General features: G+C 41.7%; 1 protein-coding gene and 2 non-coding genes across 8 annotated transcripts in view; 1 reads left to right on the top strand and 2 right to left on the bottom strand.

Moving 5' to 3' along the window:
• Positions 1 to 237: 237 nt before the first annotated feature.
• On the bottom strand, positions 238 to 309 carry TRNAD-GUC (transfer RNA aspartic acid (anticodon GUC)). The gene has a single exon. It is a non-coding gene; the product is annotated as a tRNA-Asp (tRNA).
• A 397-nt stretch (positions 310 to 706) lies between these two features.
• Positions 707 to 778, bottom strand: TRNAD-GUC (transfer RNA aspartic acid (anticodon GUC)). The gene has a single exon. It is a non-coding gene; the product is annotated as a tRNA-Asp (tRNA).
• Positions 779 to 864: 86 nt separating this feature from the next.
• Positions 865 to 27,998, top strand: part of LOC146074974 (neuronal acetylcholine receptor subunit alpha-5-like) — a 36,656-nt gene continuing 9,522 nt past the window's right edge. The window contains exons 1-5 of one of the 6 annotated variants that reach the window (XM_083183734.1): positions 865 to 1,017; positions 3,328 to 3,454; positions 18,717 to 18,874; positions 23,618 to 23,662; positions 25,746 to 25,855. In XM_083183734.1, coding sequence (XP_083039860.1) covers positions 874 to 1,017; positions 3,328 to 3,454; positions 18,717 to 18,874; positions 23,618 to 23,662; positions 25,746 to 25,855 — 584 coding nt within the window. In that variant the 5' untranslated portion in view covers positions 865 to 873. Of the gene's footprint in view, positions 1,236 to 3,327; positions 3,477 to 5,465; positions 5,659 to 6,050; positions 10,445 to 18,716; positions 18,875 to 23,617; positions 23,663 to 25,745; positions 25,856 to 27,998 lie in introns of those variants that run through there. The other 5 variants (XM_083183738.1, XM_083183735.1, XM_083183737.1 and 2 more) reach the window with 5 other exon arrangements.

Genomic DNA, 27,998 nt, shown 5'->3' with positions numbered 1-27,998 from the left:
AGCATGCTCTATACAGAAACTGCACTGAGAATGTATGTTCAATAAAATGCACATAGTTTCATGAAGTGATAAAGCTGAAAAACATACTTTACGTGAAGAGATAACAAATACCAGTCACAAAGTAAAACATTCCTTATACTGTACCGTGAAACATCTGTATACCTAAATGACCGTTTACAATTCTTCCGAAAGTAAAATTAAAATCAAGAGAGCTGAAGAAAAAAAAAAAAATCTTGCCTCCCCGTCGGGGAATCGAACCCCGGTCTCCCGCGTGACAGGCGGGGATACTTACCACTATACTAACGAGGATTAGCTGAAATGCTAGCTACAGGCACCACACACAGCTGTCACTGCAGTCCTCTGCCACCACTGATTTTCTATCTCTGTAGGAGATAATACAGTGCACGACTCATGGCTATACCTATACATATGGCTATACTTGAGTGAAGTATGACATAGACATGGACACAACAGTGTTGCTCTGACATTCTCCAACTTCATTCATATAGAACTGCAGGCGTGACCAGGCGCCCATATGGACTGTCTGCATCCCATGTGTGTGTAATCCTTATATATAACACTAGTTCCCAATCATGTGTAACGGCTCATCCCATTCCGAAGCCAGACTGCTTTTATTGTATAACCCGTTATTATGATTATTAGACCTGTAGTGTCGCTATGAATAAAAAAAAAAAAAAAATTTAGCCTCCCCGTCGGGGAATCGAACCCCGGTCTCCCGCGTGACAGGCGGGGATACTTACCACTATACTAACGAGGATTAGCTATCACATTTCTGCCACAAAGGCTCTATGACATATATCATGTGACTATTACTACTATTGACCATAAAGGATGTTTGGCTACAGTCTGCAGATGGGAGACACGGGCAGAGCACTCAGCAGAAGCACAGAGGCATTGCCATTGTATAGTTACTGCAGCAGTGCTGCTGGTGGTAATAAGCTGAATAGGAGGGAGAGGAAGGAAGAAGAGCGAGGGGACACAGAGGGGAAGTCGGAGGTCTGTCTGTTGCTGTACAGGGTTTGCTAGTGCTGCTCGGCACATAGCTCAGCCGCTATCTTGTATGTAGAACACACAAGGACAGGGAAATTACAGGCAGCCTTTGTATACACTTATAGTAGGGAATGGATTTTAGTTTTGTTTATTTTTTTTTTCACTCCATTGTAACCATTGTATACTGCAGGAGCTTTACAAGCATGGGTATGGCAAAAACAAAGGTAAAACTATGATTTATCTAATGCTCGAAATGTATATTTATCATTTGGAGATGCTTTTGCAAAGCAAAGAACCATTACATTGAACAAATGGCATTTAAATGTGTTAGATACAAACAGGGGGAGAGTCAATTTGTTTCAATGGCTGCCAAGCTTGGTGAGGCCAAGTTATATCGCTTAATTTCCTTGCATCCCATATACACATAGAGGTGTGCAGAAAATGATCACCTTCTGGCTAACTTAATGGGGCATATTTATTATTTAGGGTCGCTCCCCTCTCTCATCTCCCGCACACCTCTCTCCCATCTGTCCATATTCATTCTCTCTCTCCTGTCTGCCCCTATTCCTCCTCTATCCAATCTTCCCCTTTTCCCCCTCTCTCTCTCTCTCTCTGGGTCTGCCCCCATTCATCTTCTCTCTCTCTGGTCTGACCCTATTCCTCCTCTCTGTCTGGTCTGCCCCTGTGGGTGCCAGACAGATTCCCAACAGTCGGGATCCCGACAGTCATTACCCCGACGTCGGGATCCCAACAGTCAAAACCCCGACATTCAGGGCCACCGGCTATTCTCCCTCGTGGGGGTCCATGACCCCCATAGAGGGAGAATAGAACAGGTGGTGAGCGTAGTGAGCCACCATGCCTGCAGCATGGCAAGCGCAGCGAGCCCGCAAGGGGCTTTGTTGTGCTCAACCCGCTGTCTGAGTCCGGGCAGTCGGGATCCCAACATCTGGCTAATGACTGTCAGGATCCCGACTGTCGGGACTATATACCACACCCGCCCCTGTTACTACTCTCTCTCCCTCCTGCCCCTATTCTCTCTCTCTCTCTCTCCCCCCTCCTCTCCCTCCTCCTCCTCCTCCTCTCCCTCCCGTCTGACCCTATTCCTTCTCTCTCCCACCTGCCCCTTTTCCTCCTCTCTCTCTTCCACCTGACACTATCCCGCCTCCTTTTCACCTATTTCTCTCTCTCACACTTGCACGTATTCCTCCACTGTCACCCACCTCCTGCCCCTATCCCTCCTCTCTCCTATCTGTCCCTATCCTTCCTCTATCACTCCTGCCTGCCTCTAGTCCTCCTTTCTCTCTCCCACCTGCCCCTATTCCCCCTTTATCCCATCTCCTATTCCTCCTCTCTCTCCCCCTCCCCTGTGTCTCCATGCTCTCCCCTATCTATCCCTCCTCTATCTCTCCTGTTGTCCCATTTTCCTCTTTCTCATCAGCGTGCAGTGATGCATTGTTTCTGTCTGCCCAGCCATTTGTACTGGGCATAGGCAAGATCTCCTGCGAAGAGAATGACAGTGCAGTCCCTGCTGTGGAGAGAGGGTATCGCCACCCTGGAGCTGTCGAAATCGATAGCTGCAGTATGCAGAACACTGCGTGCTACGTTTTAGATAGCAGCGCCGATATAGACAGGAGAGCATATTACCCCTTTCATTTACCCAAATGCTGGTCTCATCATACATGGGGGAGAATCGGTATCAGTGCATATAATGTTATATGAGCCCCCTTGCCGATAAGGAGAGACGTTATTTTCTCAGTCCACGGCTCTCCTTATCGGTGCCTATGTTCGGACCGCACATGCGCCTTTAAAAAAAAGTTCCTGCGCCCCTGAATTACACTGGTACTACACACCATGCCCCTCCTCTATACTTAGCGGTCATACTCATGGGCCCTTATTCAGATCTGATCGCAGTACAAATTTGTTCTCAAAATGGGCAAAACCATGTGCACTGCAGGTGGGGCAGATGTAACATGTATAGAGAGTTAGATTTGGGTGAGATACTTTGTTTCTGTGCAGGGTAAATACTGGCTGCATTATTTTTACACTGCAATTTAGATTTCAGTTTCAACACACCCCACCCAAATTTAACTCTCTCTTCTGCCCCACCTGCAGTGCACATGGTTTTGCCCATTTTGAGAACACATTTGTACTGCAATCAGATCTGAATAAGTAAGTAAGTATGTTTTATATAGTATTAAGCATGATGATTTTTTACAAATGATAGTGCCAACATGGATTTCGCTCATTAGTATACACATATGACCATAATATAATTTTGGACTGATTAGGAAATGATTCATTTACGTTTCATTCCAGACGCTGGTAAAATTTAATGACGTGGCAATCTATTTCTCCCAAGAGGAATGGAGATATTTAGACAAAGGGCAGAAGGAATTGTACAAAGACGTGATGATGGAAAATGATCAGATACTCTGCTCAGTTGGTGAGTAGGCACACACTGCATGGTAAGTATGCAAAGCAGCCAACAAACAACTGATTTGAACAATTCTTGTTCAGTGTATGGACCTGAATTCTATTGGTTCACAGCCCGAACAGCTGAAATGTGATCTGGATCATTTGGTTTAACTATCAAACCTGTCCAACCCTTGTTCATGCCGATTATTGGGCCTTCTCATATTATTTCAGTCTGTGGTCAGCTGTAGTCAGATCAATCTGGATATGAGACTGTAATAATTGCTTTCAGTTTTCTCCAAATTTATGACTTAAGATGGAACACGATACCATGAATACATTTTTGTGAAGTTTCTGCTGTATATTTCACTGTGTGAATGGACATGTGCTTCTAGGCTGTTATTGACATGCTGCTCTCTAGATTTCCATCCCTGTCTCTCTTAAGGTGCCCATATGCTAGTGCAGTTAGGCCCGATTTCAACGCATCAGGCTGAGAAATCAGGCCAAATCAGATGTGTCTGACATCCACTCCGACCCGATGCGCATTAAATTTATCTGATCGAACCCATCACTGGCACATCACGGGTGCTTTTTTAGCACCCGCAATGTATTGGGTCTGATCCTAGGTGTGTGCCAGCGGTGAAGCACTGCATGTGCAGCGGCGGAGTCCATGGGGCGGGCAGTGGGTCGGCACGGAGGCTGGGGAGGCAGCCGGGTCTGTGCAGCAGTTGGGAGGCAGTGGGGTCCCTGCGGAGGGTGGGCAGTCAGCAGGGTCCCTGCGGTGGATGGGCAGTCAGCGGTCGGGTCCCTGTGGGGGATAGGAACTAGTAGCGCTATTGGCAGGGCGGGAGCGGCTGCTGAACGTGCAACTATATTTTGAAAAGACTGGCCTGCCATTTATTGGCTGAGGGAATTCTCTCATCAAATAAACGGCAAATATGGTTCTACATTCAGTAGCAGCTTCCCGCGCCTACAATACCGCTACGAGTTCCCATCCGCCACAGGGACGCCGCCGCTGACTGCCCAGCCACTGCAGGGACCCCACTGCCCACCCCGCACGGAACCCACTGCCAACACCTGCCAGCTCCCCGGGGATTTACATGTAATAAATTGCATGTAAATCTGGCACATCAAGTGCCAAATCGTAAGTGTGCCTGTCGAGGAGCTGTTGGGGGCTCTCAAGAGCAAACTAGTCCGACTTGAACTTAGGACAAGTCGGACTAGTGTATGGGGGGCCTTTAGGGCCATATGTATTAAGCTTCAAAAAGTGATAAAATGGAGAGTGATAAACAGCCAGCCAATCAGCTCCTACCTGCCATGTTTTAGGCTGGCTTTGAAAAATGACAGGTGGGAGCTGACTGGCTGGCTGTTTATCACTTTCCATTTTATCACTTTTTGAAGCTTGATACATCTGGCCCTACTATCCGGGTAGTTTGATTGAACATGGGATGTTGCTATGGTCAACCAATCAAATTATTTCTATTATCTTCTAAAAGGTACTAAATAAATAAGATCCCATCTTAATAAAAAAAAAAAAAAAACGCTCCCTCTCTATGTCTCCCATGTCTCTTTTGTCTATCCCAGTGTCTTTTTTTTCTCCCTTGTCTTTTTCCCCCTACCATTAGAACTCTGAAGTACAGTAGAGACCCTATAGCAGTGGCACCCTAGATTATCAGAATATTTGTCGCGGCACTCCTAGGTGCAAAGTTTGCTACCGAGAATTTCAGAAAACAATATTACATTAAATAAGTTGTGCTTATATTTCATCCTTAGGTCCAGTTATGTGGTGAGGGACAGGATTCACTTCTGTTTATCTACAAATTTTAAAACTGGAAGCCACAATCTCTGGTTTTGCCTATTACATTGACCATAATAATTTTAATCGGTTCTGGACCACCAAACCGAGGCACCTCTGCGCAGGGCCGGTGCAAGGCTTCTCAGCACCCTAGGCAAAACTTCAACCAATCAAGTCAGCTAATGATAGTCATTTACGAGTTGAGTGAGTTATATATTTTAAAATGGCAGGTTATGATTTTCTTTCAAGAACATAATTCTATTTCAACCATTTGCTGCAGGAGCTACCAGGATTATAACTTTCAGAAACTCAAATGAAATGTGCTCTGCAGAATCTATAGTGGAAGGTTCATATTCTCCTAGAGAACAAGTAACAAAGAAAGCATTGAAATTAAAGAAAGAAGAAAATCATGCAACACTGCGTAGTCTTATGTATAGAAGGTATATGTATAGTGCATGTGTATGTATGTAATCTCAATCTTACTCATTATATGCAACTGCATTATTTTCTGTTATATACTGTAGCTTATGCTGTTGGTAAGGGATGCAGTTAAAATCCCGGTGGTCGGGATCCCGGCGTTCAGAATCCCGACGCCGGAATCCCGACCGCCGAAATCCCGACCGCCGAAATCCCGACACTCTCTCCCTCCGTGGGTGTCCACGACACCCCTGGAGGGAGAATAAATTAGCGCGCCAAGCGTAGCGAGGCACCGGGCCCGCTGCGTGGCGAGCGCAGCGAGCCCACAAGGGGGGGGCGATCCACGTCCCCCCATTGTCGGGATTTCGACGGTTGGGATTCCGGCGTCGGGATTTTTAACGCCGGGATCCCGACCGCCGGGATTTCATACTGAATCCGTTGGTAAAGGCTATGCTATAGAAAATGTGTTGTTTATGCAAGTTCTACTGATAAGCATATGTTGCTTGGGCTCTGATAAAGGGGCAACCAAAAATAACCACCATGTCTGTCTATATTGATTAATTCTGTTTATCGGTTTTTGGTGCTGAACTCTTAACGGACAGCCATTAAAGTCAAACAGTGTAATGGCTGGATTTTATCGCTTGTGTTTCCATTTGATAAGTGGAATTCCTGTTTGTACACTAACCTGAGCTGCACTATATGGGGTATCTCACTGTCCTAGGAAACCTGACAGCTCACACTATTTATACGCCCAAGAAATCAAACCACTGTCATTTCTGGCATCTGTGCTCCTGTTGATGAACAGGGTCAGTTGAAGTAAGTTTACTGTGTACCTCAGAGTTTGCTAATTATATTATACTTTACAGATGAGAGACTAGATAATGAGAGCCATCAGCCTAATAAAGCCACAGGGCTAAATGCACCAAGCTTTAAAAAGTTATAAAGTGGAGAGTGCTAAACAACCGATCAGCTCCTAACTGTCATTTTTCAAATCCAGCCTGTAGCATGGCATTTAGGAGACGATTGGCTGGCTGTTTATCACTCTGCACTTTATCTATTTACAATGGTAAATTATGTGAGCTAACTAAATAAACTGCAAGGACATATTGAGTGTCCATTCCAAAGTTGCTATACCAGCTAGAGTTTGGGTAATACAACTGTAAATTTGTGCAAAATGAGACTTTCTTATCAGTGGCTTTGGTGTAATACCAGGAACACACCTGATAATCCTGCACTCTTGGTTCCAGCTCTGTGCTGGATTATCCATTTTGCCAGATTACGGCGGTACATAAACCTTAACCTCCCACAGCCTAAATCAAGCCCTCCCAAAGCCTACCTGAGCCCTCACACAACCTAACTCCCCTGCAGCAAGAAAACCTCCTAGCTCTACCCCACAGGTTCTCAAACTCTGGCCTCAGGATCCCACATATTTAAATTTTTCCAGGTCACATGTTTATTTTTAAAATGTGACATTTAGTCATACACAGTGTTCCTGCTGGATGACCTGGAAAATGTGACCTCTGTGAGGTTCTGAGGACCACTGCTTGGCATCTTATTATGTCTGGATTAAAAGAGGTGCTGGATAATCGGTAGTGTACTGTACCTGTACTGCCCTTGACTTCTGCTTCCACATGGCAGGTATGGCATGGTATTATATGGTAAGGTTTAGACTAGCCTCTGTATTCTTGAAGTGATATTACGACTTGTTAATATCTGTTATAAGAAGCGTCAATATTGACTACTGGTATTCCTTAAGCAATTCTGTTATTTTTTGCATTCAAATTATTTTCTTGAAGGGTAAGACTTAAGCAGTGTACGAACAGGATTACTATGAAAAAAAATATATGAACCATGTATGGAAGAAATACCTGTTGTATTCATGGATGCATGCATTACACTGGGTGCTGCTGTGTATTTTATATTTTCTACTATCGGTAGCTAGTATTGTTAAGACTAAGCTCATCCATAGTCCTCCCCTGCACTTTCTTTATTACTTCTTGCCTCTCCCATATGATTGGGTTGATTTGTACGGTGTATACATGATAATAGTACAAAACTGTTGCTTAGTAATAATATACAGAGAAGCCCAAACACTCGTCTGCCCTAGGTCTAAATGCATCTTAACTCATGTTATAGAACTATCTTAAATGTTTTTGTCTCCCAATTTCTGAAATGTGAGAACCTTCATAAAGAGACTTTAATTTATACCTGTGAAGAAAGTGTCTTTGCCATGTTGACTCAAGAAAGTATTTATGTACTCTACTTTTGGATATATAACTGCAAGGTAACTCTTGAGTTTCTATAGATGCCTGGTGGCTACTAATCTCTTAAATCAATGTTGAATACATGGAGGCAGAATGATGCAAGAAATAGAATACCGTTTAGGAGTGTACAATCTAGAATGAGAACTGACCATGCCAAAGACCACATAAAATAAAATAAAAGCGGGCCCTTTCTCCATTCCATGAGGTAAGCTACTGAAGTTTGATTTCTGGGTCACTAGTAGCTCCCTCCCCCTCCTATCTCTCCTGTGGTCTGGAAGCTCCATCAGTAGTTCATGAAACCTGATACTCCTGTGTCCGTGCCTGTACTGCAATATATCCTACTCACATTCTGGCTGCCTGGTTCTGCTGCTGCACAAGAGGGAGAGCTAGTGGCCTGGAGTACAGAATGACCTACACCTTTTACATAACCTTGCTATAGTCACTGGTGAGGTAAGTGCTGTTAAACAACATATTCATTCTTATCACTGTGATACTAAATGAAATAGGCCACTGGTAATACGGTTCATTAAAAATGGGGCCTAAAGATTCCTAGGTTTTGATTGGTAGCCTCTTTTACAGAAAATGTGTTTAATCTCTTTCACCACTGTCAGATATACTAGTTTTAATTAAGAATTAAAGTTAAGGTTTTGATATTTGAATGGTCACTGGAAGCACCAAGAGAAAATCACACAACATAGGGAACATCCTCAGCTGCAGCAGACAGCCTAGGGGTGCTATTTTCTTGGGGAAATTATTAGCAAGTTAAACTGAATTACGCCCAGGGTCCGAGTTTGTCGGAATTGCGAGAAACCGGCCAAATGCAGATGTTTTTTAAAAGCTGTAATTATTTACAAGGCAAAACCCTTGCCTTGTAACTATTGAATGTGGGGAGGGGATGCCATGTTTTGCTAGTAAAATCATTGCCATTTTACATTTGCCCAATAAGCAGCTGCTTGCAAAAACAGCAAATAAACCTCCAAGGGTTGAATGAGCCTGATACTAGGAATATGTATCATTTGCTTATTCAGTTTGCAATTTAGTCAGACTGACCCCCTTGTAAATTCCTCTTTCATCTCCCACGTTTAGATCATAATGTTAAGTGAACCACAGAAACTGCCTCTGGTTGTTAGTAGAGAAAGTGTTGCACGGGCTGCTGCACAAGGTATAATGTAGGCAGCTGTCTAGCTGACTGACAGCCAGTCAGTGAGAAGCAATTTCCCACTACACATCTAACACACCTCATCCGTGAGTTGGGCAGTACAGTAGAGAGAATCCTAAATTTCCAATTCTAACCCCTGATGTCTTGTGGATGCTATTATTTTGATCTTGTTTGTACATTTTCGCATTACATACATCATTTCCTATCATCTTTTGTAAATGTTAAAATGATAATGTGGAAATCACTGTTGAGGCAAGAAGTGGAGTGTGTTTTATATCTTAGGACATTCCCATAAAACAGAAATGATTTATGTTGTTTTCTTCGGGTGCCAGAGGACTGGTTGACAGTCAGGATCCCCGAAGGCCAGTATACCAATGTTGAAATCCTGACTGTTCAACTGTCCGACATTGGTATCCTGACCAACGGGCTGTTCTACCTTGTGGGGGTCCATGGAGAACAGAACCTGTGGCGAGCCACCGAGCCGCCAAGGAACTTTTTTGCGTTCGCTCCTTCCTGTCGGAGTACCGGGAGACGGGATTCCTATGTCAGTATACCGACCCTCGGCCTGTCATACTGCACTTGTTTAATTCTTTGGGCATTGATAGTTTCTTTTATGGTAATGTCCCAAGTGTGAATTGGAAGAATGATATCCTAAAAAGGTGTTCGATAAGAGAAAATTTTATAAACTAGAGATAGATCTTTTAGTTAATAGACCCATACACTATTCTTTATTACATTGAATGTAAAGGACCGGTGCAATGTGCAGTACTTTTGGAAACAAACACAGTAAACTAAACTGGGTATTAACAGAGAACAAAGCAAGATGATAGTCAATTAAAAGAATTGAAGTACACCTTCTATGCAGTATTAATGTGTTGGGCTGTAAAACCAAGTTCCACCATCTAGCCTTGAAATTTACTGCATGCCAGCCTGGTAATATATGCAGCCCTATTCTCTGCTTTCACAAAGATTTAAAGCTTGTGAGAAAAAGACTGTGCCTCCTGAGCTACCATAGCACAAGCTATGAGCATCTGATCCCATCCCCCTTCATCCTCCTGCATTTATTGACATATAATGAATTTAGCAGAAGGCAGGCACAGGGTGGTTTCACTAGCTCATGCATGGTAGGCAGAATAAGCATTGTAACCCGTTCTAGCACAATATTCTTTTAGCTCCACAATGCCGAGTGCAGGTTAGAACCGAGGACTCAAATGCAAATATTAGGTGTGTGAGAAGCTGCTGTACGTATAAAAAAGGGATTACTGCCGTCCTATCTATTCTTCTGTTATATACAAAATGATTTTTGATGTCTAAAGATGGTTGGGTGTGGACTGTTTCTTATTTGTTTCCTATTCATCAGTTTTTGGGACATGGAAAAAGCTTTTGGTAAGTGAATTTTAGACCTTCTGTTCATTGTGTCATTAATTATTTTGCATGGTGTAAACATAAAGTATCACACATGGATTACTTGCTGTATAACATTGTCTTATTTAGTTACTACAGTGCAGCGAAACAGAACTGATCTTATTTTAAGCTTCTAGTAGTGTGATGTACTGGTAATTATGCTGTGGCGTTCTGTTACTCTTGTCAATTTATGTACAAGAACATATAAAACAAACAAGTAAGTCTAGAATTGACATAAATACATTTTCCTAGTTACAATACAAACTGTATAGTTAGCTATAAAGTTGTATATAAACAAGTGCGAGTAATACGGATAAGAAAAAGATCCTACTGTATAAAATGTACATTACAATTTTGCCTTAATCATTTTGGCCATTTCACATTTAATTGTATTTTAAACATTATTCACAGTTGAAACAGTAACAGTAAATTTTGGCTGTCGTTTTTATTTTATTAACATTCTGTTTCAACATCAGATTTACAAAAGACATGTTTGGAAATTAACTCTTTATTGTCACCTTTTAAGCCATTGTGTTATATTTTGGAAATAGTCATTGTGCACATTGCTATTTATTTCAGGATTATTTGAATGAGTTTTTCCTTGCAGTATGATAAATGCAGCAATTTCGTTTTTGGCATAATGACTTCTGTATGCGTAGTCACTTGCCCACTGCAGAGGCATAAATAACTTCTGCTCTGCGGGCAAAATTAATGCTTTAAGTTACCAGGATAAATGGCAGCTTTAGAAAACAATGCATTGTGGTATTTATTAATATTGATTTGTCAATCCAATTACTTTGTATTGATGTTTGCATTGTCGCATGAATGTAACTACAACATAAAAAATAGAGGTGTTCTCCGTTTTCATTTTGTAAATGTCTTCCCTTATTTATGTATTGTGTAGAATTAAAAAAAGGCTTTAGTTGCTTTTTGTTGTAGCCTATAATTAAATATGGTCTCGTTGTAAATAATGTTGACAACACAACTTTTTGTAACTGACATTATTTGAAATAAGTTAAAAAATGTGGCATTGTATTGTAAATGATTTAATGAATAAAATATTTTGGTATATATCATTTTTTTTCTTTTACTGAATAAAATTTTTAACAGTAATTTATTGTAGCCTTACATGAATTACTTTGCATTTCCCAGAGTCAAAACAGCTCTTTTGAGTTTATCCATTGGGCATGTGAGCATCAGCCCACATTTGTATGAAACATTCATGCGCACTAACTAATATTTCCACTACTTAGGATGATTCTTAAATTTTTTTTTTAGTTATGATACAGTGTGTGCGATCACTGAACATATTAAAACACATCTCCAACAGGACGTATTATTGGTCTGCGGGAAAGAATAGTAACACAAATGGATGTTTAGTTGTGCATTGACAACTTAAGGATACTTTTGCTGGTGTCCGGTCCATTAACTGTTATTCTCTTTTTTATATATATATATACTCGAGTATAAGTCGACCCGAATATAAGCAGAGGGACCTAATTTTACAACAAAAAACTGGGAAAACTTATTGACTCAAGTGGGACCCTCACTCGAGTATAAGCCTAGGGGGGCCTTTTCAGCATAAAAAATGTTCTGAAAAAGTAGGCTTATACTCGAGTATATATGTATTTTTTATATATATATATATATATATATATATATATATATATATATATATATCTGGCAGAGAATCCCCAAGTTGAATAATGAGCGTCACTCTCCGGTCTTTTAAAGCAAATACGTTTTTAGTGAAGCAAGCAGTTATGACATACTCATCAACGTTTCAAGGCAGTGGAAGATGTAACTTAGAACATGGGACCTGGCTTAATTCTAACCTTACGAAGTAGCTTAGTTAGATTCATGTATGGAACTATTGAGGTAGCAGTAGATGCAATTGCTACTGGGTTGCAGCTAGGGTGCCCATTTTATGGTTATCTCTGCCGGTCCTGGCAACGCCTACTAGAGGGTGGAGTATCTGATCAGAAAGGGGCTTTCCTTCCCAAAGTCAATTTTAAAGTTCTATTGCTCACCTGCCCCATCTAGGCTGGTCTTTCTTCCTATATCTATATAGTCATGTTGCTGGGGGCTGACTATGTATTTCTTTAGGCCAACCTAATTTATTATTGCTCCATGCCCACTCACTTTGCCTTTTACCCGATTGATATGCCTTCCTTTCTAACTTACCCGGCACAACTTTCAATCACAATACCATGGTCTGGAACTAGTCTCATGTGGCTTTTTGAACTTGTAATGTGGTTCCCAGCCTCTGGGCACGGGTGTAGGCAGGCTGACCTTTTTTATTATTTTATTTTCTATATTCTAAAAAGAATTTCAATGTCATGTGACCTATGCAGCACACCAGAAGCGGAGGGAGTCAGTGTGTGCTGCCACCTTGATCTGCACTGTAGAGTTTGCATGCTCCACCAGCTGTAAAGTCAAGTGACAGATTGCTGAGCATGTAGAGGTCATGTGGTCGGTAGAGTTGTACATTGAAGAGATTGCCATTAAATCGTTTTCTGCCACATCCAGGATGTTGTCTAGTCTGCATAAAAACCCACATATATAGCAGTTTTAAGCTGCTGACATGCACATATTCAAGGCCTGTCTTGCACTAACATGTCACACCAAGGAGATCTGTATAGAAGCCAAGAAGCTGCTAGATACACCGTGGGGGTGATTCTGGTTGACTGTAAGCTGCAAAACTCAGCGAATGCACGCCCCCCCTTCCCCACCAATGTTTCCCCTTGCAACATGCGAGGGGATGTGTCACAAAGACACATCCCCTCGTATGTGCCCGCAGCAGTGGAGACTGATATTTGCGGGCACAAACGAAGACAGGTCAGGTGGCTGACGTGACATTAGCCACCTGTCCCGGAAAACACCTCATCCCACCTGCAATCCCATGGGAACGCCCAAAGTTTTCATGAAACTCTGGGCGTTCCCATGGGCACTACCCAGGTCTGACGCTCCATGCCCCCAGCCCGCACCACTCCATGCGACCAGCCCAGCGACATTGCAAATCGACCCTGCCTTTCATAGTCAGAGTTTGCATGTGCTCAGAAGTGCGCAGACACAAACCCCGACCATCGGGCAGGGGCCGATTTCGGTTCACTGTGAGTGAACTAAAATCGGCCCCCATGTTCACCATACTTCTCAGTTTAGCCTACTGACTTTTATGTTGTAAAATAAGGAGAGATATACACTGCATCCCACGTAGATAGAGGATGAGTTTTTATCACTTCAATGACCTGTAAAAGATATATGTAGCCTTTCAGGTGGTGATAGTACTTTGGCAGTGTGCAGGAATGCTGTGCAGCACTCACCCCTGCCAAACAGCTAACATCCCTCCGACATGACTTCACTACTAGATATTAATTTCAATAATCACGTCATGCACAGCCAAAACTTTTCTTGCATGTGGTTACATAACTAGATGCATTAATGCATGAGTCTACAATTAGCAAGAAATCCATTATCGGGCAAGCGTTTCACACCAAAACATGCAAATACTTGCACTACCGCAGTTGCTGTCTCAACATCCATGTGTAAATTGTATGGGTGTTGCATATAGCCTGGATCATTTGAGTAGAAATGGGAATTAATACTGTAGGAGGAGTATTTTTGCACCTCGGTAAATGGCCCATAGTAACTAACCATGGGCCTGATTCAGACCTGTTCGCTAGGCTGTGTATGTTCATAGCCCTCCCCCGATTGATACCCCCCTCTCTAACATGCGAGGGGATGTGTACTTTTTTTATGGCCTCAGATTGCCGAATTCGGGGCGGTGGCTGACATCATCTGATGTGAGCCGCCTGCTCCCAGCAGGCCTAGACACCCCTGCAGGGGTATGCCCAGCATTTTAATGGGTATATGCATCGCAACAGGCTGCATATCGCCTATAATGGTTAATGGCATCCGCACACTTGCGTACACACCTGCTGCACCAGCCATGTATGCATCATGGCCAGGTTGTGCGTGACTTCATTTATATTTCTACACTAGCTTATGCTTCACGAATGGTCTATTAAACTACAGTTTCGGTGTACTGCATCGGTTCTTAATTAAATCTCCAGTGCTGTTTACTAAACCATAATCTAAATGCGGCAGGAATGAGTGAAATGCATGTCTAATATTACAATATTAACCCTTTGAGTGCCAAGTGAATTTATCAACACAGGTGTGAAAATGGCCAAGCAAACACTTTTATTCATCCGAATGACCTGTAATGTTTACCTTATATAGGAAATATAATGTTTTTTACATAACATTTTTTATTTGAATTTATATAACAAATGTGAGCAACGCTGGAATTTTTAGCCAATATTTTGCACGTCTCTCACAGAGATGTTGGAACTCAAAGGGTTAAAGGAATTGTTATTTCTGGGGTTCTTTGTACAATTAATTAAGGTCTGCTTCATATACAGGTGTGGTTTGCATAAACAGAAGCTAAAGTCGTAATTTTATCCTTTTCCTTTCAGCCAGCAATACAGCAAAAGGTGACAGCGACTGCAAAGGAAACTATTTTTGGTTCCAAGATAAATTAACTTGGTAGCGGGTCTAGGATTTAAATAGATTTTGATTTCTTTGTTGTGTGTCAGCATGAAATGCAGAGTCAGTTCTTTTCTGGCACTGTCAGATGGGCACTTTCAGCCATTCCAATTGACTGCAACAGAAAAAGTAATTGGCTAGATTCTGGTTCTGCTCTTTAAATTGCAACTTAACTTAAACATGAATATATTATGTAAGTAGTTTAAACCCTGAAGTAGGATATGTTTTGACCATTGATAACACATCTATTGTTTAAAGCTGATTACAGTAGTTTGTTTTTTACATTAATAAAAGGATACAGCATCAGATTATGGATTGTAGGGACATCAGATTACTAAATTGTTAAGGAATCCACAATTTTTTTTTTTTTTTATTATACACGGGTAATGTTACTAAAAATATGAATAAATATGCCTGGTACAGGTTGAGTATCCCTTATCAAAAATGGTTGGGACCAGGAGAATTTTGGATAACTGATTATTCCGTATTTCGGAATATTTTAATATTTCAATGATGTATTTTGTAGTATCTTGCATTTATGCTGTATAGACACATCAACCACATGAAATACACACAAATATATGTTTTATTTGTTCAAAAAATAAGGTTTCAAAACATGAAACAAAATTTGTGTGCTATCTCAGGCACTGATTTTGAATGCCAAGCAATCATTTTCTTGCACATATATAGTGCCAGTCACATATCATGTCCTCAGTAGTGCTGTTACACATGTCCCCAGTAAGTTTTTAGCAAAAAAAAAAAAAAAATGTTTTCACTTTCTGGAATGTATGCATCAGGGCAGGGGCCGGATTCGCATCACTGGTACTTCACCGGTGACGCAGATGCTGGGGGCTGGCAGCTGAAATCACTGGATGTCAGCTGCCTGCCTTCTTCCCATACAAGGGCGCCGCAAATCTGAGTCACCAGAGAGTTTTTTAGATTTGCGCTGTAGAAATTATTAGTTGGTCTGCGACCCTCAAATTACTTCTGCCCCGAAAACCGTCCATTCTTATGGGTGGGTGGAAATCTGCGTGAGTTTGGTCCTTCATGTGGGTGGTGGGTGCGTTTGGTTGGTTCACAAAGCTGCAAAATTCCCAACTTTGTGAGACAACCAGAATGACTTCCATAATGAGAAGCATACAGGGTACACATAACTAAACATAACAGAACTGAAGAACTAAAACAGAGCACAGGTAACAATTAGCAGTAAAATTCTCAATACACAATACAGCTGAGATGTAGGGAAGCAAAGTAGGGTACTTATATGTTAGTTGGGCGCCCACTATAGTTACTATGCTCATACCCCACTATCCATGTCGGCATGGAGTTGATTTTATATAGTGTGGCGAGCATAGCGAGCCCCATGAGGGGACGCGTTAAACTAAGCAAATACATTAGTGGGCGCCCAACTAACATATAAGTACCCAAAGTAGTTGTCCCGGGGCAGGTTGTCGAAGGAAGAGATGAGATGCAGGAATATACTGTTACTGAGTAAGAGAGTTGTAATTGTGTGAGAGAAGTGGGCTGTGAGAATATGGGAGAAGAGGACCCTGCTCTAAGGAGCATGCAGTCTAGAAAGTGTTATAAAAATGTCTTACAAAAAAAACTAGGTGAAGACCTCCCACAAACACATAACCAGCACCGGCTTTGTGAGCTGTCCTGATTGTGAAAATATGGGGGACAAAAACAGTAGCATGGGTAAAATGCCACAGCAATGGGACACACTTGATGGATCTGTTAATGCATTCACAACCACACACTTGTCTGGCCAGGCTGGGGATTACTGGGGACCCTCCAATAAAGGCATAGGCGTAACTAGAAGTCTTCGGGCCCCATAGCAAAATTTTGCTATCCCCCTCCTAACCCCCTCCACCCCACCTCCAAAGCCCGCCCCCCCCCCCCCCCCCCCCGCATTCCGCTGAAAGTCAAAAATGATGCTGGGGAAAGATGTGAGATAGGGGTGGTCAGGAAAAAAAAAGAGAAGAAATGTAAGGAGGAAGGGAGTGGAGCAAGTGAGAAAGATATGAGCAGGAGTGAGAGAGAATGTCAGGGAGGGAGGGAGAGAGTCTGGTAGAGACAGTGTCAGTTAGAGCGACAGAATGGGGGAGAAAAAGAGAGGGGAAAGGGAGGAAAGAGATAGCTGGGGAGGAGAAAGAGAATAGGGGCAGATTGATGGAGGGGGAGTAAGAGGGTTGAGAGAAAACAGGTGAATGGGGAAAGAACTGTGGAGAGAAAGAAAGAGAAGAGTGAGTGGGGCAGGGGGAAAAGTGAGAGATGAGACAAGGGGAGGATGAGGGGGGGGGGGGGTTGAGGGGGATAAAGAGGGGTAGGGAAAGTGAGAGAGAGAGGGGGGTGAGACAGGAGAGAGAGGTGGCTGGGGAGGGAGAGAGAGTGCAAGACAGGAAAAAAAAGAGGAGAGAGAGGGAAGATCTTATTCCACCCCACCCCACCTGACCAGGCATCCTGTGCCCCCCTGCCCTGCCACATTATAAACGGTCTTGTTACTGTACCTACAGCGCCGGGACCTTAGCGGCAGCGCAGTGTGTCCACATCAGTGGCGGATTTCCTCAGCGTGGGTCCCCTCAGCGCAGCAGATGTCAGGCAGCCAGCCCGGGTCTCGCTGTCACCCCCGCTCCCCGTTCCTTGCTGTCGCCCCGGCACTAGCTCTTTTTTTCGCGCCGGGGCTGGTCACCAGATAGTGACTTTAAGCCCCAGCAGCGTCATAGAGAGAGGGGGAGAGCAGAGGCTGGTTTTAGCCCGACCAGCTCCTCCCCCCTTCATTGGCAACACCAAAGCTGCTGCGGAGGGAGGGGAGAGAAGAGTCACGCCGCGCCGTGGTAGGGATCAGGGGAAGATAGGGATGGGACGGCGCTGCTGCTGCCGAAGCACTAGCTAATAAATGTCTAATGGGTGCAGGGGATGCCTGCTTAGCCCTCGGGCCCCCCCAAAGGCCCAGGCCCCATAGCAGTTGCACCCCCTGAACCCTCCATAGTTACGCCACTGAATAAAGGCATCCACCCATACATACAGCAAGCTTGGCCTGAAGCCCAGGGCTGTCCCCTGCACTGATAGTGGAAGAGGGTGTGGGACTGAGTGTAACATATATAATAATACTGTCTTTTTAAAAGGGAACCACAGGTCCCAGCAAGCTTCCCATGCTTGCCAGTACTTGGAGATCCAATAATCCCAGTCATTAAGGAAATGCTTGCACCTGTAGTCCTGTTGTAAAATAAATATTTAAAAAACACAATAAAACAGTTTTGTGATGTTTTGAAATCTAAAATTAAGATAAAAAAGAAAGTCTCACATGCGTTAAAAGTATTGTCCCAAAAGGAGTAATGATCCTCCACGTGGTTCCACACTTTTACTCCCAAATTCTAATATGTGGAAAAAAGGAGAACATACAATGTTATGTTCTCCTTTTTTCCACATAATCGAATTTGGCAGTAAAAGTGTGGAACCACTTGGAGGATCATTACTCCTTTTTGGACAATACTTTTTGGACAATACTTTTTGGACAATACTTTTTTATCTTTATTTCTTATCAGTGGTCCGGTGGCCTCTTTTTAAGTTTTGTATGCAGCTTTAAGGTTTGCAATGCCTAAGGTGAAATTATTTTCTATATGAAATCTAAAATTGTTTGAAAAATAAATGTTACTTTTTATCATTTAAAGCTAATCTTTTTTATTTTGCTTTGTATACATAGGAATATCTGAACCATCTTTTATTGCAAAAAGTGAAGATCGATTGTTCAAATATTTATTTCAAGAACAAGATTATCAGAAATGGGTTCGTCCAGTTGAACAATTAAATGATACCGTGACAGTGAAGTTTGGCCTCGCAATTACACAGCTTGTGGATGTAGTATGTATTATATTTCATATTATTATCATTTAGAGCATTTCTGATGTTTCATCTTATTTATTATTATTATTATTATTATTATTATTATTATTATTCTTTATTTATATGGCGCCACAAGGGTTCCGCAGAGCCCAGTTACAGAGTACACATAATCAAACAGGAAAAACAGTGACTTACAGTTGAGAACAATACAGGACGAATACAGGGTAAATTATTTTATCAACATCAGCAGATTACTGCAACATAGGTATCCAGGTGGTAGCAGAAAGCATGCTTTGGTGCAGTCGAAGACTACTGAAGTAAGAAAGCATAAGCACATGAGGTAAGATGTCCCTGCTCGTGAGAGCTTACTTTCTAAAGATGAGGGGTGACACTGGAGGGGTAGACAGGGTGAGGAACATAAGATTAGGAGGACAGTTTGCTGGGCTTGGTGAAGAAGTGGGTCTTAAGAGCCCATTTTAAGTTCTGTATAGAAGTGGAGAGTCTGAGGGGGAGAGGTAGAGAATTCCAGAGTAAGGGAGCACCATGTGAAAAATCTTGGAGGTAGTGGGAGGTGGTAATACGTTGGCAGGAGAGCTGACGGGTGTTAGCCGAGCGAAGGGGACGAGTGGGAGTGTAAAGGGATATAAGGTCAGAGATGTAAGTGGGAGAGGAGTGGGTGAGGGCTTTGTAAGTGAGTGTGAGAAGTTTCAATTGAATTCTGAAAGGGAAGGGAAGCCAGTGAAGGGCTTGTAGAAGAGGGGAGGTGGTGCATTTGGTGAGGATAGCATTGAGGATAGATTGGAGTGGAGACAGGCATTTGTCAAGGATATCTTAATTATGGTATTTTATATACACCATTTTACAATTATGTACATTAAATATCAATTCTCCATTTTTTTTATTAATTATACAATTTTTAAATACTGCGACAGCATGTTCTGTGGCATTTGCAGTTGCGAGCAAAACAGTAATAAATCTGATAAATAGGTTAGAGGGCCTTACTCACAAACTTACAATAAGCAAGATATTCAAGGATAAATGCTACATATTGCATTTTGGTCCAGCCAGGAGTCAGTGGGATTTGTGACTGTTGAATGAGAAAATATGTAAAGTTAAGGTGCCCATACACTGCTGTGATGTCTCGCAGCAGTGTACAGATACCCGATACCCTGTGAGCCGCCGGGACCTTCCCGGTTGGCAGGGACACATGTGATCCCTGCTCCCCGCCCATCTCGTCTCCAGGAGGGAGGTCCCAGGACAGGTGGTTGGACAGCTATATATATTTATATATATATATATATATATATATATATGAAGAGGGAAGGTGTAGAGGTGTGCTCAGAAGATGGTTTCACCAGTCCACAATTGTAAAAGTACAAAATATTTATTCTACACAGTAAAACAATTTAAAATACATTTGTTTTTTTACAGAGATTTTCGGTGGATCATTGTAATTCAATAGGACTTCGACCATAGGTGTAGAATGATCATGCGAGAAACCAATTCAGAATCAACTTGCCAATATCACAGTCTCCACGCAGACTGTGATATTGGCAAGTTGATTCTGAATTGACTGTTGAGTTGAAAAAGGCATCAGTTGGAGAGGTGTTACATTGCGCCCCTTGTTCTGATATCGTTACATTATTCATTAAGTGGAGCATCACAGGGTTGTCAGAGTAACAACAGTGACCACACCACCCCAAATACACTCCTAAGAGTGTGTTTCAATATATATGTACCTAATCAAGGTGTAAAAAGTCCATTGATCTTGGTGTATTACCCCTGAAGAGGTCCCTAGGAGACGAAACGCGTAGGGTTTCTCGCGTGATCATTCTACACCTATGGTCGAAGTCTTATTGAATTACAATGATCCACCAAAAATCTCTGTAAATGATTCCAAACAAATTTATTTTAAATTGTTTTACTGTGTAGAATAAATATTTTGTACTTTTACAATTGTGGACTGGTGAAACCATCTTCTGAGCGCACCTCTACACCTTCCCTCTTCATCCTTTACATCAGACTCCCACTGGCGGCGGAGTCTTAAGAGTAGTGCTGCTCACCTATAAGCGCAGATTGGGTCACAACCCCCCTTCTTTCCATATATATATATATAAAGAATCCAGGAACTGCAGCACTCCAGCCTTAGTAATAACATGAAAAACTTTTATTGATTTAGCAGCAAGTTTTCTATACAAATAATTGTATTTTCCTCTGGCAATTTATTTATACAATAAACATTGCTTCTAAATCAATAAAAGTTTTTCACATTATTACTAAGCCCGGAGTGCTGCAGTTCCTGAATTCTATATTGCTGTTTTTGAGCTGTCTGCGGGCATCCGCCGAGGATATAGCTGCTAGTGTGGTTGTGCCGGACCTTCACGTCTTATATATAGCAAAAAATCTAACAGACATCGGCACTCTTAGGACCTTACAAAAGGTGTGACACTTTCACCTTGAAAAAGGGGCGCAATAGCCCCGAAACGTCGGTTTTTGCATTTTTTTGATGCCTTAATACACCTTTTGTAAAGTCCTAAGAGTGCCACTGTCTGTTTGATTTTTTGCTACCAATTAAATCCTGATGGCACTGGGGCCTATTCTATACAGGAAGAGTGCCAGGCCACACAGTCTTTTATTTTATTTATATATATATATATATATATATATATATATATATATATATATATACGCATAAACATGAAGCAATAAACCGCGGCTCTCTGGACTTCAGCAATAAAACAACATACAGCCAATGGTGGCTTGACGTTTCAGCCTTTAATCAGGCTTTCTTCTAAACAGCTTACATAAGTGAAATGTGTACACTCACCTCCTGTATAAAGTGCAGAATCATGCTGGTGTGGAAGTACAGCAGGGTGCCAGCCAGTGACATCACTGATTAGAATGATTAGATGGTTTCCATGGCAACACAGTGCTGTGTGCTCTGTTCGTTATATATAAAGTTATATTGAAAAAACTGTTCGTGGACTAATAAAGTTATATTGAATAAAAACTTGTCCTCATTGATATAACTAAAATGTAGTACTTGCAAATATAATTAGAATGAAAACAATTACAAAATGCCCGCTGACTCTGCAACAACAACGTGACAATTTTTTGTTGGCTTCCAGTGCACATCCTGCACATTGTAAACAATCGTTGCCATATAGTCAATTCTTGCGAGTACTACTCATTGTTAGTGATCCAGCAGAAGCCAACAAAGAATTAGACATATTGGGGCAGATGTATGATCAGACGATATGGGGGAGAAGGGTATCAGCGCACGTTATGTGCACTGATACCACTTCTCCCCCATGTATGATGGTGCCAGCGTGCGGTAATGGATGATTATCTAAATGATAGCATGCCGAATGTATGAACGGTCAGCATCGCTGACCGTGCCACTCGCTGCTGCTTTTGGCTTCGCCAGCAGCAGGCTGGCAAAGCCCTATCTAAACAGCAGGGACAGCGCTGTCCCTGCTGTTAGGTCTGGGCTGCGCTGGGGATCTGGCGTGAGCAGTGAGATCCCGCGCATGGCCAGTGCAGCCGGCCGGGGGACAGGAAACAGCGCATCAGTGTAAACTGATGCGCTATCTCCAGGATGGGACATCGCCGGAGGGGGGGGGTTAGCGCTCTCCCGCTTCATCGGACAAGATGTTAATACATCTTGTCGACTCCCCTCGCTAATGTAATTGCAGAATTAAAAGTCTATGGGATGAGGGTCATAGTTGTTTCTTTAATGGGTGCAAGGTGTGTGGTACACATGGGCCCCTGAGTCCAGGGGGGCCCACACTGCATACCCTGCACTTATATATTATACTTCCCTCTCTGTGTTCGATCCACACTGTATCCTGCACTGTATCTTGCACAGTATCCGACCAAAACTGTATTCTACACTGTATCCAATGTCCACTGTATCCTGCACTGTATCTGAGGTGCACTATAACCCTGTTTGTTTGCTGGTGCAGTGTGGTGTAACCCAGTGTGTGTGTGTGTTTCAGTGCAATATGCTGTTACCCTGTATGTGCTGCTGCGTACGGTGTGACCCTTTGAGCATCTGCAATGGAATGTGTACAAGTGGCATTGTGTGGTGTAATGTGATAATGGACACTATAGTGTGGTGTAATGTGAATTGGTAATAATATGTGGCCACGCCCTTTCCCGTGAAGCCACGCCCCTGCAATGTTTGCATGAAATGTAGGTATTACTTTTAATGTAATAATTAATTGGTTCTTTGAATTTTAAATAAAATTAAAAAAGTCTAAAGGTGCGTACACTCTATACAATAATCGTTAATGATATGCACAATAATAGTATCATTGTGTATATTGTCTAGTGTGCTCGCACTATATAATTAGAGATGTGCGCACCCACGGGTCATTAAGGACCCCCACCATTGTCTGTACATGCAGTCAAAATGTACCTATATATATATCGCCAACGACTGCATGTTCTGTGCGGAGGCCAGGTCACTGAACAACATCATTAGCAATATTGTTCAGTTATGATCTATATTGTTTGCTGGGGAGTTCATTAAAGATATGGCTTGTGGGGCGTATCATATAGTGTGCACGCACCTTTAGTTGGATAACCTAGAAAATCTGTAACATATATATTACAGATATAAGAGCATATTGTATATTTAAAAAATGATTTATACTACATATAATAAACTGCACGTCTTTTTATTATTCTACACATATAAATAGTAGGGATGCCCTAAAGATACAAACAATACATGCTACTATTTCTATTTTATTACAGGATGAGAAAAATCAGCTGATGACAACTAATGTGTGGTTAAAACAGGTATGCATTCATTCTTTCACTTGCATGATATGTAAGTGATGATATTCTAAATAACTGAATTGTTTCTCTGAATACACACAAACAGCATACATTTAGTGATAGTTACAGTATGCTATATAACTGCTTTGCCTAATATAACATAAGGCATTTCATTCCAGAACATATCATTTCCTCTATGGACCTTAATTCCAAATACCTCTTCAAAGTATTCAACTCCATCCTTAATCCAATTGTGCAGACACCTAATTCAAATATCATTGGTCAATAACCTGTCTGTGTACTTCAAATTAAGTAAAAAAAAAAAGTAAATATTTTGATCCAGCTTCATCTAAGGATTTGAAAAAAAGAGAAGTGTGCCAGCGCTGGCTGTTTAAGAAGTCTACAATACACGGTTCTCAAATATATAAACAATTTATTAATACAACATCAAATATTCTAAAAAGTAAATAAAATATAATATATAAAAAGGTAAATCACTCTAGAGTGTGTAGTTCATAACACACAATTTTACATAGCTATCACGGGGATAATCAGGATCTTGATTTTAAACTTGGAGCTGTTTAAATAGTGAATTGAAGAAATGAAGCTGTGTATTACCATCCTATTGTGCCTGGTTGTTTTTAGGGCCAGGGTCTGTGACACAGTGTCCTGTAGTTTGTCCTATATTTTCAAGGACTCAGGGTTTCCCAATGTGAATTATACTTGCTCCTGATGAAGCCGGAGATTCCGGGGAAACGCGTTGAGCACCAGTGAAAATTGCTGTTTACCTGCCATCCATCTACCTGCCAGTGACGTGTCCACCTACCCCACAGATGACCCTCAAAATTCCTGGACTTACAAATCTCTTGGGATAACTGCTTGATCCCTAATTCATCCAGACGAATCTAAAGAGGACATTCACATTGGGAAACCCTGAGTCCTTGAAAATGGAATCGGGACATCTGTCAGAATGAACTTAGGTCTACAGTCATTAGGTCGACCCCACTAGGTCGACTGGCAGGAAGGTCGACCTGACTTAAGGTAGACATGGGCCAAGGTCGACATGACTTAAGGTCGAATTTGCATAAAGGTCGACATGAGGAAGGTCGACTGGTCATAAGCTCGACATGGGTGTTTCACTGTTTTTTGATCCGAATGTCGACACAGTCGACATGGACACAGTTGGCAATGAGAATCGGACCCTTGCATCGCTCGCAATGCTTCGGGCACGGTGCCTCGCTGCGCTCGGCACACTATTTTATTCTCCCACCACGCCCTAGTGGATGGTAGGGCATGAAATACCACCTGTCGGCACATGTCGGCTCAAAAAACAGTGAAAAACCCATGTCGACCTTATGACCAGTCGACCTTCCTCATGTCGACCTTTATGCAAATTCGACCTTAAGTCATGTCGACCTTGGCCCATGTCGACCTTAAGTCAGGTCGACCTTCCCGCCAGTCGACCTAGTGGGGTCGACCTAATGACTGTAGACCTAAGTGCATTCTAATAGATGACCGCATCCCTTGAAAATATAGGACAAACTACAGGACACCGTGTCACAGACCCTGGCCCTAAAAACAACCAGGCACAATGGGATGGTAATACACAGCTTCATTTCTTCAATTCACTATTTAAACAGCTCCAAGTTTAAAATCAAGATCCTGATTATCCCCGTGATAGCTATGTAAAATTGTGTGTTATGAACTACACACTCTAGAGTGATTTACCTTTTTATATATTATATTTTATTTACTTTTTAGAATATTTGATGTTGTATTAATAAATTGTTTATATATTTGAGAACCGTGTATTGTAGACTTCTTAAACAGCCAGCGCTGGCACACTTCTCTTTTTTTCTTATCCAATATATTTGGGCCTGACAAACCCAGTGCCAGCAGCTGCTGATAGCGCACCACACATTGTTCTTTTAATCATCTAAGGATTTGTTAGTCCAGAGGGCAGCAAATGCTTACTTGCAGAAATTACTAGTTAAATACCTTTATTATTATTTATTTCATTCTCTTTTTGTAATTTTTTTCATATTAAACAAATAAATACTTAGATATTTTATTGTTTTTACATTTTGTCTTATTCTCCAATCAGGAATGGGTTGATGTAAAACTAAGGTGGGCGCCAAAAGAATTCGCTGGTATAACATCAATTCGTGTTCCATCGGATTCCATCTGGATTCCTGATATTGTCCTATATGACAAGTAAGTACATTGCATATTCTGTATAAAAAATCATGAGAACATATGTACAACATCATGTAAATTACTTATATCTGGCAAGTAATGATGTCATCACTAATATTTGAAGAGTAATGATACCATTCCAATAGAACTATTATTTAGTGAATAGTTGAACCTTGTGTTTCATTACTCTTTTTTTAAATTATTTCTAATTAAAATGTATTTTTTTTTAAATGAAGTAAAAACACAACTGTAATGCTGGCCATACACCTAGATCTGGCTGGTTGGAACAAAAATCTGGTAATTTATGGTAGCAAGTGACAGTTGACCATTTGACCATTGCTTCGAAATGCGTTTCCCTGGGATCAATCACCCAGCTTCATCAGGAGCAGGTTTCTGCTCCTGGTGAAGCTGGGTGATTGATCCCATGGAAATGCGTTGAGCCACTAATCACACCTATACCACTGGAAAACTTTATTTTACTAAAGACTTTATTTGGACATACCATCTTGCAACATTTGAACCATTAACCACCCAGAGGCTGTTCCGAGGTGACCACAGAACTGCAGGTTCATCCAGGTTCACCATCTTCTTGCCCTTGTGAAGCTGTGGGACTCACAACCCCCTTCTACATCTTCAAAAAGACTATGACATCTACCTGGTAAATCACAATGTCGCTTTTATGGTACTGGAGAAAGTCCTAACATACCATCTTATCTTCCAAACAATATATCAAGTGGTATTGTGATAAATATAATTCTATTAATTTTATTTATATGATTTTATTTATTTTATGGAATTCCATATATTTCTAATTTTGCATTATCTTATCACTTTTTTTGTACATATTTAATTCTTTATAATATAGAAGAAACTTCATCTTTTTTATTTTTATAATATACACAGCTGGCGCTGGTACACTTTTATTTTTATCGGAATATGAATAGAACTGGTATTATCAGCTGTTAAAAGGCAAAATACTAACGTACTTAACAATTAGGACATTTCAAAAATATGAATACAAGGCTATGAAAACAAGGCCCTATTAAAATGCAACTGCATACGAATACGCCAAATCCAACCGTATTTTGATTATTGAATTTCCCCCTAAATCTTAAGGAGGAAATTTACTGAGATGGTTGTTCTATTTCACATGGGATGTTGCTATGGGCAATCAGAATCTACTTCTTTTTTATTTAGCACCTTTAAGATGATAACATATAGTATTTGAAATAGAACTCCCATCTTAGTAAATTTAGCCCTAGGTGTATGGCCAGCTTAAGTGTGGTTCACTGGATGCAGCATCTTGCATTATTTCTAATTGAAATGTTTGCATTATAACAAATAAAGTATGACCTGTAAAATATTAATGCTCTGAGACCGTTATTATACCACTAGGCAGTGGTGGAAGTCCCGGAGGCAATGGAGTCATTTGCCGCCGGGCGTCACGTTTGAAGGGGACACCCGGCCTGACATCCATTGCCTCTGGTAAACTCCAGCCCCTGCGTGCCAGCAAGAATACTTGATGAGAGCAGCGCTGCAGTGATCAGCAGCGCTGCTCCAGGAGCTCAGTGAGAGTAGGAGATGGGACTTCCTGTCACAGGCAGAGCCCCTGTCTCCTCCTGACAGCCCTGCAGCCATGTGCACTGCAGGTGGGGCAGATGTAACCTTTGCAGAGAGTTAGATTTGGGTGGGGTTTGTACATCAAACTGATATCTATATTGCTGTGTAAAAATAAAGCAGTCAGTATTTACCCCGCACAGAAACAAAATAACTCACCCTAATCTAACTCTCTCTGCGCATATTACATCTGCCCCACTTGCAGTGCACATGGTTTTGTCTATTTGAGAAGGAATTTGCCTTTGCGAGTGAACCAGAATAAGTGCCTAAGGGCAATGTGTATAAATACACAAAGGTTGTGTTCCCTCCACCAATGCTAAGAGTAAATACTATACACCCCTGATGGGGGATGGACGTCTAATCTTCTCTGCCTCACTTATTGGTTGAAAGGTCAGGATAGATGAAAACATGTTTGGTCCTGAATTTGTATGCTCCCAAAGAGTCATATACATGCATAGAGACCCTTCACCATGTATATGAGCCTTTGGGAGCATACGAATTCAGGACCAACCAAGTTTTCATCTATCCTGACCTTTCAAACCAT

The sequence above is a fragment of the Crinia signifera genome, chromosome 4, assembly GCF_055691185.1.
Source record: "Crinia signifera chromosome 4, ASM5569118v1, whole genome shotgun sequence".
Lineage (NCBI taxonomy): Eukaryota > Metazoa > Chordata > Amphibia > Anura > Myobatrachidae > Crinia > Crinia signifera.
Note: the sequence above shows the minus strand (reverse complement) of the source record. Positions and strands in the feature narration are given on the sequence as shown.